Here is a 17,210-nt window from a genome sequence, read left to right on the forward strand (position 1 = left end):
GGCAGCTTAGGGGCTCAAATCTAGTGTGCCCTCTTCTTGCCAGCACACCTGCTATGCTATGCCTGAGTGCCTAGCTGTGTCTATCTCTTCATTTTTTTGTATATACCTAGAGAGGACCCTTTTTTTCTAATTTTCAGAAAGGCACCATATTAGCCGACAAACCCCCCTCAGTCTTTAACTGATACTGCCAGATGGCAGGCAGTAAGAAGAAAGCGTTATTGCACAGCCACTCACATTTATACTCCAGCCACCCTCCTCTGTGCCTTTGCCAATTCTGTTCCTTCTGCCTGGAAGACTGCAGCTCCTCCACTCCTCTGCCTGATCAACTCCAGATTCAGCTCTATCATCTAGAGTGTGTCCTTAGTTAATCCTAGTCTGAGTTGGTTGCCCTTTTTCTATGCTTCCATAACAGCATTTGCTTATCTGTAGTATTATGCTGCTACATTTTTAAGTATATCGCTCTTCTCCTTCAACTGTAGTTTACAGACTAGGCTTTATTTATACTAGTATTATGCAGAAGTGCTCAGGAAATGTTTGAGGAAGGGCAGGAGTAGGGAAAGGAGAGCTTTTCTAATTTGCTTAGGGAGATTGAAGCATTGTTTTCAGTCTCTGGATAACGGAAACAGGCCACAGATTTTAGCCAAAACTGGTTGAAAAACTGATGGAGTACAATGAGATGAAAGTCTCACCAGTGCTGCTTTCTTCTCATTGTTACTTCTCTCCACTCCTGCCATCCTTACTTTCTCTGTCTCTCTCTGTCTTACATTGTTCTTATATCAGCAATAGAAACAACCATATTACATAACTGCATGTATTATTTAGAGTTTCATCTGCATTTAAAGGTTCTCTTTCTAAAATATTACAATTTGATTAAGTTAGCAAATGTGGAAAAGAACACTGCTTTGCTATGTCAAATTGTTTCTCTCTAACAAGGAATCCAATAAACTGTCTATTAAAAAGATGTCCTCATTCTGCCTTGCATATGAAAAAGAGAGGACTTGCGATTTTAAATTACAATTAGTTTTGGTAAAGTAAAAGTCTGAGAAGCTGAAAAGGGCTAAAGGGCTGTGATTTTCACAAATTTCAATTAGGCAAATCCAACCTGATCAGACTATAAAACACTATTATTATTAATAAAAGTTGTATGATTAGCAGTATTGTAGTCACTGACCCTAGAATCACTTTTTAATTTCAATTGAAACATTTTAATAACTATCAAAGAATACTATTCTATATACAGAAACACATGCATCGGGAATAAAAACTGTACACTTTCAAGAAAGTGGCATATGAATTATCCATCATGTACATTCAATAAATGTTCTTATATGTCCTGTGACAAAAAATAAAAGACCAATGCTTCTTCAGTTATTCTATTTAATTGTAGTTATTTTCTCAAGGGCTGAGATTTTTTTTTTTTTATTGTGGGAGAATTTGGGACTTATTAATTGGTATCTATGTCAAGAACAGTCCCCAGCTCTTGTTATATATAATGCCATCTCTCCTGAGAGCAGTAAGTCATTTTGAGGAAAGTGAGCTGAAAATAATGGGTTTTCGCTGGCTGTGATAATGATCATTGTATATCTTTATCCTAGTGCAGCAAAGTCACTCTCTTAATGGTAAACAAAATGAGATGTGAATATATGTGGTTGTGATCATAAGCTCTGAATACCAAGTAAGGCAAGAAGAATTGGATTGAAATTCAAAAGGATCTTCCTATTATTATCTTTGTCAAATACGGCTCCTGAAGGGATTGTGGGGGAATTTTATGCACTAAGATGTTACTTCATTTTTTACAATAGAAATTTAATAAGCAATTATATTTGTGAGTGGCAGTGTTTTCCCAAGCAATATTTACACAATGACTTTCACAATTTATAAAATACTTTGTGAATATAATTTAGAAAAGTAATCTTATTTTAAAAAATTGTGAGAAAAATTTAATTTTGCAAGATTATTATAGCACCTATCAATGCCCTAGAAAACTTAGAATAATCCGTGTATATTACCAAATTAATGACTCTGCACCATTATTGTGATGTTATTAAAATATTCTCATGTGATGTACTGGATTTAAACCATTTCTCCTTCGAATGGTAGAGAGCATTTCTCTATACAATGACTTACATACATGTGAGTAGATAAGTATAAAAGTAGTGTACCGTAGAAATTATATTCTCCCACATTGTTTTTGTTCCCCTTCCATTTTGACCCTTGCTGCGAAATACTTTTTATTTTGCAAAAATGGCAGAGATAACAGAGCTAGCCTGACCATAAGATTTCAGATGCACTGTTTTGTTTCTCTTTTGGCAAGTGTGGCTTACTATAAGAGAAGACAGCAGAATATTAAAAGGTGCTTCCTATAAAGATGTATCTGTGCATCTGTAGCATGAAGTAGCATTGTAACACCTAACATATGGAAAATGGGAAATTTGATTCTGTAATTTAAAAAATCTTCTCTGTCATGCCTCATAAATAAACAAACTTTTGTTTTTTCCCGATAATATGTAAAATAGTGTTTATTCCTTTAAAAAATACCAAGAGTATGCTAATATGAGTTGTGGGCACAGTTAAGCATCGCTGTTTGGCATGTTACTATAATACACAGGCATACCTGCTTCTCAGTGACTCTTCAATGAAAATCTGCCTCTGTATGGACATGCAGATACACGCAAACCTATTTTTAATGCAGAAATTCCCATAGCCCCCACACAAATAATAATGATAACCTTTTGAGTTATAATTTTCTATTTAATCAATTATGAATTCTCACTAATAAATTTCCTTGTGAGCCTATTTCCTCATAACAAGGTCTTGCTCCAACAGCAACAAAAATATGTAAACCTTACATGTTTGTACAGAAAACAACCAATTGCAGTAGATCCATAAGATGTATTGTACTACAAAGGCTTTCCAACACGGACCTGGTTTCCTCAAAGTGCCAGTAGCAGATTTCTTATTGTGCTTTGGTCTCCTCTTCAATGCCAGTAACAAGTTTTTGTTTGTTTGTTTGTTTGTTTTTGTAGGGTTTTTGTTTTTTTGTGTGTTTTTTTCCTGGCTAAAATCTAATTACTAGTGGGGCTGGCAGGATTCCATCTTGTATCTACACTGAAGTTGTAGACAAACATTGTTTTAATCACCTTGCATTTGAGAAAAGGAGCACTTTAAAGGAAAACGTATCCTGGGAGAGGGGTAGTGTCAAAAATATATAAGCATTGCCCCGATGGGTTTCATCAATTCTTCCCAAATACTCACTGATGAAATTTTTCGCCTTAGGTGTGCAGAAGGCTATTTTGGACAACCTTCTGTAGCTGGAGGATCATGTCAGCCATGCCAATGCAATGACAACCTTGACTTCTCCATCCCTGGCAGCTGTGACAGCTTGTCTGGCTCCTGTCTGATATGTAAGCCAGGTACAACAGGCCGGTACTGTGAGCGCTGTGCTGATGGATATTTTGGAGATGCAGTTGATGCAAAGAACTGTCAGCGTAAGTCCTGAACTATTGATGCACCTGACAGAATTGATGCATTACACCTCCAAGTAGCAGATGAGTTCTTGAGTGGGATTGGAGAGTAGGAAATTATCTGTAACACATGTATGAGATGCACAGCCTATACACAGAGTCTGCATATTCTAAAATCTTTTTTTTACTAACTAATAGAGTCAGTCTCTTGAAAATTGCTGCATTGCAGAAGTGTGGTTGTTTTTCAAATGACACACATATTTCTGTTTACATGTGTAATGAAGATTAAAAAACAACAACTTATATCCATAGCAAGAAAGAAGAATTTAGAAACTCGGTAGGACCTAATTATCCTTTATTGTTTATCTCAATTATAATCATTTTCTTGAAATAAATGTATCAACCCATATTACTTCATTAGTACCTGACAGTAGGTGCTAGTCAGTATTGCTTTCATATGTGAACTTTTTACATTTCATCACAGGTGTAAAATTCTGCCAATATTTTTACACACTGGCATTTGTAATGTTTGAGTTATTAACCTTCACCTTAGGACTATTCGTAGAATGTTATTTCTGTTATCCTTCCACAAAATTTGCTCTTGTGGGGCTTCATTCCTATCAGTCAGTACATCCCTTCCCTCCACTTCCCCTCCGTAGCTGTATAATACACTACGGCATAGAATTTACAAAGGCTTTATATTAGTGGTAATAGAATATGCAGGGGAGATCTTGCTGTGAAGCGTCAAATGGAATGTTAGTCTATATTAGTCCTGGAGTGCTTTACACTGTCATCGTCAGCTTCATCTGCTGTCATAATCTTTAGACAGAGCAAGGTGTGGTATCATCCCACCAGTTTACTTCTGCCAGCTGCATTATGTAAGGAGGAACGCTTCCTGTCATCGGGTCCCAGGAATTGCAACATTATAGAAATCTCTGGAAATGTAGTATCTTTTATTATCTCTGTTGTAAACACCAAAGACTTGGTAGGACACCAATTTCAATTTTAAAAATATCTTTTTCCTCATAGATTTTAAAGGTGAGTGCCAGTTTTTGTCATTGAAAGGTGACAATTTGTTGAATCAAAAACAAATAATTCTCTGGAACAATGGGAATCCATTAGTATTATCTGTAAATTGGTGACTTTTTTTTTTTTTTTTTTAAGCAAAATTTTCATCAGGCTCAGGAGGGCTTTTAAACACTGGGTTTATGGCATCTATGTAAAATCATAGAAAGCTTAAGAAATTCTGTTCAAGCATGCCACCCAGATCTTCACTTTCTAGCTATGTGACCTAGGTAAGACATTTGACCTCAGTGAGACTGAGTTTCATCATTTACATAAAGGAACATAACTTTCTTTGGGGATTAAAGGATCTGACACATGGAGAGTATCCGGAGAGTTGACTGGGGCCTGGGATGCTTACGGTAGGTAGTGCCTTAAGGAGTAGTGCTTGTGGTAGTCGTGAGTATCCGTGGTCCGCTGATTTTAGGGCTGTGTTAATCATTTAATAACCTCTTTTTCTATTTTCCAATAATTTCCCCCATAAATTTGAGGAGATTTCTTCCACTCATTTTGTTGTGGTAAATTGGGGATCTGTGGCATGAAGCCTTAACAACACATAAAGAATATGGTATGAAAACATCTTTGAATCATCACCAATTTTTATACCACTTGCCATGAGAAATAGACATGATTATGTTTTTTAATGCTCTTTAGCATGTAATTAAGATTAAACACATAACTCATTTATTATGTATTTTGATAATTTTTCATAGATATAACAACTCTCCGAGAGAAGAAAATTCATGGCTAACCATTATTTTAGCTGCCTCTAGATTTTTTCATGAAAAGTACACACTACAAAGAAATATAGTTTGCTTTTTAAATTTACGTATAGTGTTTATTTGTCACACATTTCATTTAAAAATGCCACTTAAAATTTTTACATTGCTTTGTTAGGTATTTTTAAGATAATAATCATTAAGAATGAAATTAAAGTGTCATATATTTCATTTAAAAATGCCACTTAAAAATTCTATTTTGCTTTTGTTATTTTTAAGATTTAATTCAATTTAATCTTGTATTCCCCACTCTAAGAAGAAATGGCTTCTAAATTCTAAATTATTTGAGATTTTAAAGATGTATGTATAATATACATAAGGAACTTACATAAAGAAATTAAAATTATATACAATTATTCTACTATTCAAATGAAATTGATAGTTTAATAAAATATTTTCTTCAGCCTTTACTCAGACCTCAACTATAGACCATCCTTGGGCTATCGCCTGAGGAAAATGACTGGCTACCCAACTAGTATCAAGTTCACAGACACTGAATGCCAAACTACTGGAAGAAAAATCAAGCAGTTTTTAGGAAAGCAATAAAACTAAGTAGAATCTGGAGTCAGATGAACAGAAAAATAGCATAAACTGATGGATTAGCTATTTATAATGTATTTATAAATTGTGCTCAGATCAAAGTATCCAGAAGCATGAGATATTGTACAAAATTTACCAAAACCATCTATGAATGTTCTCAATTCCCATGTTGTCTCCCTATCATGTTTTTATTCTGGTTTCAAAACAATTACCGTGTTTCCCTGAAAATAAGACCTAGCCAGACAATCAACTCTAATGCGTCTTTTGGAGCAAAAATTAATATAAGACCCTGTCTTATTTTACTATAAGACCAGGTCTTATAATATCATATAACGTAATATAATATAATACCAGGTCTTATATTAATTTTTGCTCCAAAAGACACATTAGAGCTGATTGTCCAGCTAGGTCTTATTTTTGGGGAAACACGGTATGTATACCATTAAAAATACTGAGCTATTAATTACTGTTCTATTTGTGAAAAGGCCATTTAATTTTTAGACTGATTTATTATGTTTTAGAATAACGTCAGACAAACTTCGTAATACAGATATGACAAAAGATTACTTAAACTGAATACATTTTCTATCTTTGGAGAGATAGTATATATGTTAAAATAAAAGTGATTTTTAAAAATTATAATGCTAATCTTAAATATTAAAGTTATATATATATTTATTACCTCATGCTCATTTTTTAAGCTTAAAACAAATCAGGCACACCATAAATAATAATTAAATTGAAAAAAATAATGTTGCTTGATTGCTAGTGGCATTAATATTATGCCATGGGTGCTATTAATTTTGATAACTTATCAAAATTATTTTAGCTCTTGAGTCAATATGGATTACTAAAATGGGATTCTAATATTTTAAATGTTGACCCAATGTATCTGTGAAGAAGTGAAACAGCTGGAGGAGTGACTTGGAGTCAGAGAACTGAGGTTCTGGACTCAGCTATATTACCTAATCAGGTGGCCTTGTGTGAGTTATGGCTTCTTTGAATTTCACTCTTTTCATTCGCAATATTGGAGTGATAATCCTGACATTCATATTTTAATAGCACTTTATGTGCCAGGTACTGTGCTAACACTTTACATGAATTATTCTTACAGTTTGCAGATTTGTTGTAAAGATCAAATAACATAACGCCTAACAGATCATCTAGTAAATCAGAAAACATTCTGTTCTAAACATTAGTTGCCAATTTTACCATTTTGGAGATATTATTATTTAATAAGCACATTAAGACTACTAGAAACTTTTCCCCAGCCACAGATCTCTCTTCTCTCTGCAGCTTGTCGCTGTCATGCCAATGGCTCCCTCTCTGAGATTTGCCACACTAGGACAGGACAGTGTGAATGCAGACCTAATGTGCAGGGCCAGCGGTGTGATGAATGCAAGGTAAGGAGCAGGAGCTGACCAATGAATTACTTTCTCCTTGAAAATGTTCATGAGCTTTCAGGGAAATACACCTTAGTGTATTGAAAGAAGGGTTCACGTAACTCTACATGTAAAATATTGTGATCATTGAAATGGTTTCTCAAAATAAAACAAAATTTTCTGTACACTAGCATTTGACCATCAATCTATATTTCCTTGGCAGTGAGTTTATGTAATATTCACTGTACTTCAGATGTTTCTGAAACAAATAAGATACAAATTAAATCCCAGTCTATGGAGAGTAAAATACTCTTCCCTTTGCCTTTACATTTTTGGCAGAATAAAATGTGTCATACCCTTTGCTTTTATCAAACTCTTTGTTCTAGTTCCATCATTGGAAAGTTAGTTCCAGTGAGCACTCTACCTAAAATTTTCAGTAGAGAAGCAAATCAAGGTAGTTTTTAGAGACATCATTTTGCTAAAGTGGTACAATAATCAAAATCATTTGCTCTCTGTTCTTTAACAAAAGTATGGCAAGCCTTTGAGATTCCTCCTTGAGCAGGTAGATTTGCACTACTTCTTTCACGTAAATATGTACAGAGGGTGCCAAAAAAAATGCATGCACATTTTAAGAAAGGAAAAAAAAACTATTAAAATTGTAATACTCAATATATACCAATAACAAAAGATGGACACAAATCATATTTAACTCCTGCAATTTTAAGAGTAGCTCAAAGTGGTTACCGTCAGTGTCCAGAAACTTCTGATTATGGCGAATGATTGCTTGAGCAAAGTTGACCAAAGTGTCCACTTGTATCGCTGCACATGCCATCTCAATTTCTTCCTGAAGTACTGCCAGTGTAGCTGGTTTTCTACGGTACACCACATCCTTTAATGTTCCCCATAGGTAGAAGTCAAGGGGTGTTAAGTCAGGAGGACGTTCTCAAATTTCAAATACAACTTCAAAATGGTCTTGCGATCCTTGGATGACAACCATGTTTCTGCCATTTTCTTTGACTGCCCAGCCCGTGGCATGGTGACACTAACATTCATTTGATTAACGCCATCTTTTGAGCAAACGTCATATTACACATAGCTACTGTGATTCAATTTAACTTCAAAAAGTAATACATCGATAACATCTCTTAAAACATGTATACATTTTCTTGGCACCCCTGGTATTTTTGGTGCTAAAGCCTGTTAAGGAAAAACAAGCTTTTCTCAGAGGTCATCAAACTGGCCTGTCTGTAGGAAATTTGAAAATACCATCTGTTTTTGTCTCTTAAATAATATTGTATGCTCTTTTTTGTTTGTTCGTTTTTGTTTTATTTTTCTGTTGGCTTTGAAAGTCCACTATGTGGTGGGACCCAAAGAAACGATTCTGTGTGTTATGTGACTGCAACCCCATTGGCTCTGTGTCACCACAGTGTGACATTACAGGAAGATGTGTCTGTAAATCAGGCTTCGTAGGGAAACAGTGCAACCTCGGCAGGCAGGTGCACCGACAGGAGGAACAGCTGCAGAGAGTACAACCAGTGCTGGGGTCTCCCCCGAGGAGGAGTTTCAGCAGCTCCAGCGGGTGCCCTCGGGGAGCCTATCGGCCCGCAGCTCCGGTAATCCCAGAGGCGCTGCATGGCTCGTGCCTTGGCATGTTGTGTTTTCGTGTGCTGCAGCTGGCGATCCCTGATGCCATTTTACCAAATAATGGTTGCTAAGTGTGCAAATGGCAAATGCAAAAACTGGACAATTCCTAATTGAAGCCTTGCCTTTTAAAAAGAGCTATCCATATATTTTCAAAAGAATCTTCAAGTCCATCGGTTAATGAAAGTTTCACTTAATCATGGATATGTAGAAAACGAGGAAAAAATGTGCATGAGAATCTATAATCTTAGAAGTAGAAGGAACCTCAGGCATCATTTAGAGTAAACTCACTTCTATGGATGAACAAATGAAGGGAAATCGAGCAAAGAAAGTGAGTTGCCCAAGAAAATTCAGTCCATTGACCTGACATTTAATCATAATTAATGATTTTGTTATATTTCCACATCATAATTTTGCTGTAAGATACAAGAAACACATTTTCACACACTGTGCGTGCATAGCATACACAAAGTAAAGGAAGCATGTTTTCTGTTACTAAAATTTGGTCCCCATTCTCACAAAACAAAAGCTGGGAGGAAGAAAGAGAGGAAGGGCCCAGAGAAGAATAGGTCCACAGCTCATTTGCAGAGTAACAGGAGACAGGACTTGCCTGTGTAGACTTAGAGCCTGTGGGAGAGTTGAGGGTAGGAGATAAAAGTGAGAATGAAGTAAAACAGAAGAAGAGAAAAGAAAAGAAAAAAAAAGCATGCTTTTGTTTCTTGGCTTTATTGACATTTTAAGAAAACTAGCTCTCATTTCAAACTGCCTCAGGTCAAATCCCAGCCTCACCACTTCTAGCTATAAAACAATTCCTTACATCTTTCTTGTAATTCATCTTCTTCATCTCTAGTAGGACCCACTTCATAGGCTTTGCATCTGTTTGGATTTTCCACGAGGCAAATGGCAAGAGATTTACCAGGGGAAAGGCCTATGAAGGATGAAAGGGAGAGAGCCTAGTATGCAGGGAGGCTTCTGCTGCAATGCAGCTTTGACTATGTGAAAGGATAGAGGGAAGGAAAGATTGAGTAGAAAAGCCTCATTTAGTACATCCTGACAAAATCCCAAATTCTTGACCAGGCCAATAGGAAATGCCCAAGCAAAATTTGCCCATTAGAGGAATACTGATTTGGGCAAAAATGTTCTAGCACTGAATTGTAATCAGTCATTGACTAGAAGTATGACCTGGCGTGAGCTCCTCCCGTGGATCCAAAAGAATAGAAGCTAGAGGTTATCGTTCAATGACACTCCCCACTGCAGATTCTCTTGCAGGAAGATCTGTTGAGGCACTTCCATGACTCTTTCAGGTATTCATGAGAACAGTACGTAAGGCACGGATGTGGAGAGTTCCTCGTAATTGTTAGGAAATATTAATACTATTGCTATTAAAGGAATAAATGTTTAAAAAAGATTTTATTTTTAAAGACAAATGCATACACAAAGTAAAAAGACCGTAACTGATCAAAATGTCTCCAAAATATAAATTTAGCAGAAATTTAACCCTCACTCATGCCCTGTTCCTACATATCCTAAAGTACTATTGTATGCAAGTGTAGTTTTGTCCTGAGATGGTATTTCCCCTGAGGCAGTATGTATGAGTTGAGAGCAGCACAGACTCCGAATACAGGCTGGCTGATTTGCAATCGGGACTCCACAATTAGCTAGCTGATGACCTTAGGCAAATTACTTGACTTTTTGGTGCTTTGGTTTCACCACTATGGAAAAAGATGATAATATTTATCTCCTGGGATTGTCTTGAGTATTAAATGAATTGATATTTGTAAACAGCTTTCGATCAGTGCTTGGTGTTCTTGGTGCTTGGCACACCATAAGCACAACGTGTAAGTTCTACTTGTTATTATTATTCTACATGCGAATAATTTATGGGCGCTCAACAAACTTCCCACTGAAACTGGACAGGCACCCTCTCCCATATTTGCTTTACCCCATTAATTTTGATTACTGACTAGAGATGTTTACGCCTTAAGTTTGTTGACTTCAGGGGTTTCCCCTAGTCTCTGAAATAAATTTTAAAACACCAAATTTGTTAAAATGTCATTACTGAAATTTAGCAGTATTTATTTTGGTATAACTTAACCTTAAAACTACATAGTAATTTAAATATTTGAAAAGTGTAATAGAAACATTTCTTCTCATATATTTCTTTACATAATCAACTTTGGAATTTTTTTAGTAATAACTTTGATTTGGAAGTTTACTTAACATTTTATTGATTTACCAATTAAATATATATATACATCTATATATATAGATATATATGTGTGTGTGTGTGTGTGTGTGTGTGTGTGTGTGAGCTAATAAGGAAAATTTACAAAATAAGCCTGGATATAAAGCACTATCTCTACAATTCAGATTTATAAGTCAGAATATTTAGGAAATAAAAACAAATGAAAAGTATTACTTCTATGATTCACATATTTTAAAAAACTATTTTAGTTTATTATGTTCTAGTCTTTTTTCTATATATATATATGTTTCTATTTGAGTGATCTGAGTGGTAGGTGTGTCATTATAAGTATGTAATTAGAATCACAGTGTATATATAATTTTGTATTCTGCTTTTTAAAATTTTACTTAATACTATATCCTAAGTATATTCATATATCATTTAAACTGCTTCAAAACAGGATTTTAATGATTGCATATCATTTCGTAGCATGAATATATCATAACTTCATTTATTCAAACTTGCTCTAACATCGCACATTCAAGTGCTTCTATAATTACTTACTATGATAAATAATATTATAATGGGCATGCTTATACTTTAACCATTTTCCCAGTTTCTGATTATTTCTCTAGGCCAGGTATCTAGAAGCTTACACTGAATTGTTTTTTAATGGATGAAAATATGGTATGTTTGTATTTTTCCTTATATAATTGAATTTAATTTCAATATCATGTATTAGGTCATTTTTTAGAACTGATACACACTTTCTTCTTTAGTCATATAGTGAAATCTTTAGTCATGTAGTAAAAATAAATTCAGCAGCAAATATAAAGATTAAAATGATTATCAAACTCATTCAATCCATTTTACATTTTAAAAACAAAACTACTCTTAGCTATAGTCATTTTAAAAGACTCATATTTAGTGTGATTTTGTTTTCTAGAACTTTTTTTAAATATTGTTAATGATAATGGCAAAAATATAATGCAGCTTATTGATTTCTCTTTGGATGGCTCACAGTAAGTAGCAAGATGTATTTTTACCAAGAACTATTAAGTCTAGTTTTCCAAAATAGGAATTATTTTTACAAAGGAGAAATTACTTAGACTAATTTTCTAGATTAAGATATTATAATACTGTGACATACTTTATATTTAAAAAGACAACCCTAACATACTTTAAGGAGGATATGTGCTTTCCGTTTTTCTAGTAGGAATGATTTTTAATTCATCAGCATTTTCTAACATTCGCTCTCAGTCAGATGACATGTATTCCAAGAAAGTCAGCCAAAGCTAGTAATTAAAACTGGACCATAGGAAGTTACTTGTTATAAATAGATAAGAGAGATGCATGTGGATAATTCATCAGAGAATAAAAGCTTTTCTCCCTTTAATCTTTGATATGTGTTTTCATAAATCAGTTTTGATTGTGAGGATGAAACCTAAGAAACTAATGTTTGTCAAACCAATTATTTTGTCATTGTAGGCATAACCTGTAGATTCTATTTTTTATGTGAGCCCTGTAGTGATGATTAGAAGTGTTTATGTATATATGAAAAAAGTTAGAACAAATACTAAAGAAAAAAAGTATTTTAACTTTAGGCTGCTGGTCAATAATATTGAAAGCATTTTCACCTAGTATTAGATTGGTGCAAAAGTAATTGTGGTTTGAAAGGTTAATAATTGCAAAACCCGCAGTTACTTTTGCACCAACCTAATAGAAGGAGTTCTTAAGATCTGGGCATAATTAATTCAGATTGTTAGGAATTAAGCAAATCAAATTTTAATTAAAATAAAAATACCAACCATAGCTTATTTTCACAGTGCTGTTAGAATTTTGGAAAGTATAGTGAAAGGCTAGTGAAAATAAATCAGACTGAATGAGAATGCCCTAATTCTGCCACTTACCTTGATGTAATTTCAAAGTAATTGAACTTTTCTCTTTTGATATTATTTAAAAGTTCCATTAGATTAAATGACAACTCAGTTGTCATACGAGTAACATCAGCGAAGAAACCTTGCTAACCCTGGGGCTCCTCTGTTCCCACCTGATCTTTCAGTGCTGTGCGTCTTACTCTATAGTAAATGCATTGATTTAAATTTAATGTTTCTTTCCTATGCCAGCCTGAAACCTTTGGTCTACAGTCAACAAGAGGGTGTGTTCCCTGCAACTGCAATTCCTTTGGGTCTAAATCATTTGACTGTGAAGAGAGTGGTCAATGTTGGTGCCAGCCTGGAGTAACAGGAAAGAAATGTGACCGCTGTGCCCATGGCTATTTCAACTTCCAGGAAGGCGGATGCACAGGTCTGTAATTAAGACGAAGCATGACACATTCATTCTCTGGTTTTGGTGTCTTGTCATCTGTAGCAGTTTGTTCATTGGGGTCCACAGAGATTAAAGGAAAGGCACCTGGCAACAAATATATGACACAAAATATTTAACCTAATAAAAATGTCTATTTATTTTAAATAATTTGACAAAAGGAATACATTGTGGTTTGAAACACTGCCCTATAAATAGCTGTACTGGCAAATACTCAGTACAAATCCATCAGCAGATCCCAGTTTGGCCCTTTCTCTCCCTGTCTGAGACCTCCATTCAGCCAGTCACTCAAAAGCTACTGCAGCTTGAATGTCAAATGTTCAATTTTTCTGATGCCAATGTAGTCTTAGTTGAAACGCTTCTCCCAAGCTAATACATTGCAACTTTTCCTTTTCCTATACAAAATTGGTACAAGGATCAGGGAATTTAATATATTTTTCTGGTACAAAAAATATCTTTACATCTGATTTTTAGGTAACTTGAAACAGATTGGCTGTAGATGTTTATTAGTTCGTAAGAAAAATGCAGGCAGAGATTGCTCACCATGATTTCTTCAAGCAGTGTTTTCATATGTCCAGCTACAACCTTTCTGAAATCATGATATAGAAAACAGGAATTAGCACAAAACAGTTGAAAGTAAAGACTTACCATTAGCACTGATGCATGTGCCACTAATTTGGAATTGACCCTTATTTCAGCAATAACTAGATTGAATATTAACCTTTCTTTACTAAACTCACTGTTTCAACATTGGTGATACTCTTACACTCTCTGCACCATGATAAATACTTGGTAAGATTTTAAGATTCTGTTATTGACTACTGTAGTGAATTTATGTAAGAAGTGTCAGGAATAATATTTTAAATTCCTTTAAAAACCAATACCTTTTAGATATTCTCAACCACCTTTGATACACAGTTGCAATCATAAATTAAGCCATTATAAATTATTCTGAATGTCACCATTGTCAATCCTCTATGAATCTGCATGTGATTTCTAAGCCAATATCTGTATACACTAAAAAATTCTGAAGCTGCATTTAAAAATATATTCTGTCTCCAAATCTAAATCTTACTTTCATTTTTACTTAATAGGAATTAATTAAATTGTACTTAAATAGATATATTCAAATACATCTACTACCAGAAATTATAAATGAGATCAATAACGTTATTAAAAATTTTGAAATGATATCACATTTTAGAAATGCAGACTTAATATCATTTAACCCAGAAAATCAGAACAGAGAACAATCACAAAATAGGCAGGATAACATTATGTTTGAGAGCATGACTTGGATTTGTTCAGAGGTTCCACCAGTAACTAAATATGTGACCTTGACTGGGTGACCTGGTTTCCCTGCCCCTCTTCAAAATTCATCTATTAAATGAAGACATTCATAGTATCTACCTCGCTGTTTTTTTGTAAGAATTAGTTGAGTCAATGACTATAAAATAATTAGAGGAATGCCTGACATATAAGTGCTACGTTGTGTTTATTATTGTTATTATCATTATTTCTTTATTATATTATTCAATGTGGCGAGCATTCTGTTTTGGCAGGAGAAAACTAGAAAATACTCAGGTTTTCCTTTTCAGTGTTATGATTCCGTTGAAGAACTACTTAGAGAGGTTTGTTTGCAAGTAATTATTTGAACTGTCCCAAGACATTTTTTAGCACATAAATTTAAACATAATGTGAACTATTTTTCTTATTAATAAGTGGTACATATAAAATAAATCCTTTGGCTTAAAATTAGCAGCAACAATAATAAGCAAAAATGGCTAACATTTTTTTGGTGTTTACCCTGTGGCATGTATTGTACTTAACATTTTTCACAGTTGGTATGAAATGCTGTTAGCAATGATAATTGTGATCCCATAAAATGTGAACTTAATCAACTATCCCAAGTGGATTTTGTTTAAAATATTTAATCATTATATAACAAAAGGTTTTTTATAACATTAGTCTTCTATTTGAATCCAAGTATTTGGTTTTTCTTCTCTTGCTGTCTCTTTTTTAATATGAAATGCTGCACTAAAATATACTCAGTACTGGGTCAGCTATAGCTAATAAGTGGCATATATTCCTTGTCTTGGATGACTTTGAAGACCTCAAATATTATTTTTGCATTCTTGAGAAAGTGCATGGGTAGGGATGAACTTGCACTCTTTATGTGTCACCTCATAGGGTAGAATATGCAAAATCTATTGAAAATAAATAGGACAGGTGGTAAATAAAACTCAAAAGTATCTTTGTGTGTGTGTGTGTGTGTGTGTGTGTGTGTGTGTCTGTGTGTACATGTATACAGTTATATAGTTCAACTATTTTTAAATATTTTCAAAAATGAGATATCCTGATTTATGTCAGCATATACTTAATTTAGGAAGCCTGTTAAGCTTTCAAATTGGAGTCATCAACAGGAAGGAACTCTTAATCTATGTAGTATAGAAGTATTAGTTATGAACTTAAAATAAATATAGAATCAAAATTTTAAACTTTATAGGATCTAGTTATAAGGTAGCACCATTATCATGGAATCTGATACACCAGTACTTTTTTCCCATTAGTTCAAAAGTTAAAAATGAAATTATTAAATGAATTACAACATCCATGTATTGAACAACTCCTCTGTGAAATACACTGTACTATGACATAAAAGATAAATAAGTTAAGTCTTCACTTTCAAGAGTCCTTAACCATGGTATGGAACATAAATCAACACAAATCACAATATAAAACTCAACATTGTGTATCAAATTTTTATTTTTTTGTTTGTTTGTTTTTGTGTTCATCTATGAAGCTTGTGACTGCTCGCATCTGGGTAATAATTGTGACCCAAACACTGGTCGATGCATTTGCCCTCCCAATACCATTGGAGAGAAGTGTTCTAAATGTGTACCTAATACCTGGGGCCACAGCATTATCTCTGGTTGTAAGGTGAGTGAATCACTTTATTTCATCTGATAATGTTTTTTAACGATTTTTATTTTGGTAGAGGTCTATAGCTGGGCATTCCATATCCAATATTGTATTACAAAACAACATAGAACTATCACGATGGAGTCAATGTAGATATTGATCAGTATCTTACATTTTACTTGTGGAAAAGATGAAGTAAGTACACATTTATGCAGCTTCACCCAAGGCACATACCATAAAAGGAGAAAAAAGAACAAAAACAATCTGTAATGGAAATAGCTAGAGCTCTATATTTAGACACAATGAAATTTATCTGCACAATACAAAGAAATTAGGAACTAACTAAAGGAATTTGCCAAAAATTTATAGGAATTACCCTCAAATTATGACTAGGTTTCAGTTTCTAGTAAACAGTTGAGAGAATTCTGAAGCGTCATATTAACAACCTTAAGCTTAGAAAAATCCTCAATTTTTTCCATGGATGGGCCATAGAGTATTTCATGACCAGCCTCACATTGAGAGAAATCATTCCAGCATCAGGGTGGATGTAACTATTAAGTTTGAAGATTCACAGAGCTACATTTTTGGAAACAAAACAAAAATTTATCAAGAAGTCTGGACTCATGAATAAGCCATTGGGAAACTTAGGAGGTTTCCATTCTATTTACAAAGTCGCACGATATGGGCAAACTCTAATGAAACTCCTGAAATTGAAGCTGATGCATAATGTTCAGGGCATAAATCAGGATGAAATATAGACCAAGTTTCTTTTTTTAAAAGTGGTTATATGTTTGATACCATCATGTTTACTGATCCTTGAATAAACATTATGTTGCTTGAAGTTGATTGAAATTTTTTGATTACTTTGAACCACTGTTAGAAATCTAAATTTCTGAACAGACACTTCATC

The 17,210-nt window shown here is 34.1% G+C and overlaps 1 protein-coding gene across 6 annotated transcripts in view; it reads left to right on the forward strand.

The window, feature by feature from the left end:
* LAMA2 (laminin subunit alpha 2) overlaps positions 1–17,210 on the forward strand; it is a 535,718-nt gene that overhangs the window by 344,123 nt on the left and 174,385 nt on the right. For all 6 annotated transcript variants that reach the window (XM_074333565.1, XM_074333563.1, XM_074333566.1 and 3 more), the window contains 4 exons: positions 3,277–3,488; positions 7,142–7,248; positions 13,180–13,360; positions 16,182–16,318. In XM_074333565.1, coding sequence (XP_074189666.1) covers positions 3,277–3,488; positions 7,142–7,248; positions 13,180–13,360; positions 16,182–16,318 — 637 coding nt within the window. The remainder of the gene's footprint in view (positions 1–3,276; positions 3,489–7,141; positions 7,249–13,179; positions 13,361–16,181; positions 16,319–17,210) is intronic.

This window comes from Rhinolophus sinicus, linkage group LG05 (assembly GCF_036562045.2).
Source record: "Rhinolophus sinicus isolate RSC01 linkage group LG05, ASM3656204v1, whole genome shotgun sequence".
NCBI classification, from domain to species: Eukaryota; Metazoa; Chordata; class Mammalia; order Chiroptera; family Rhinolophidae; genus Rhinolophus; species Rhinolophus sinicus.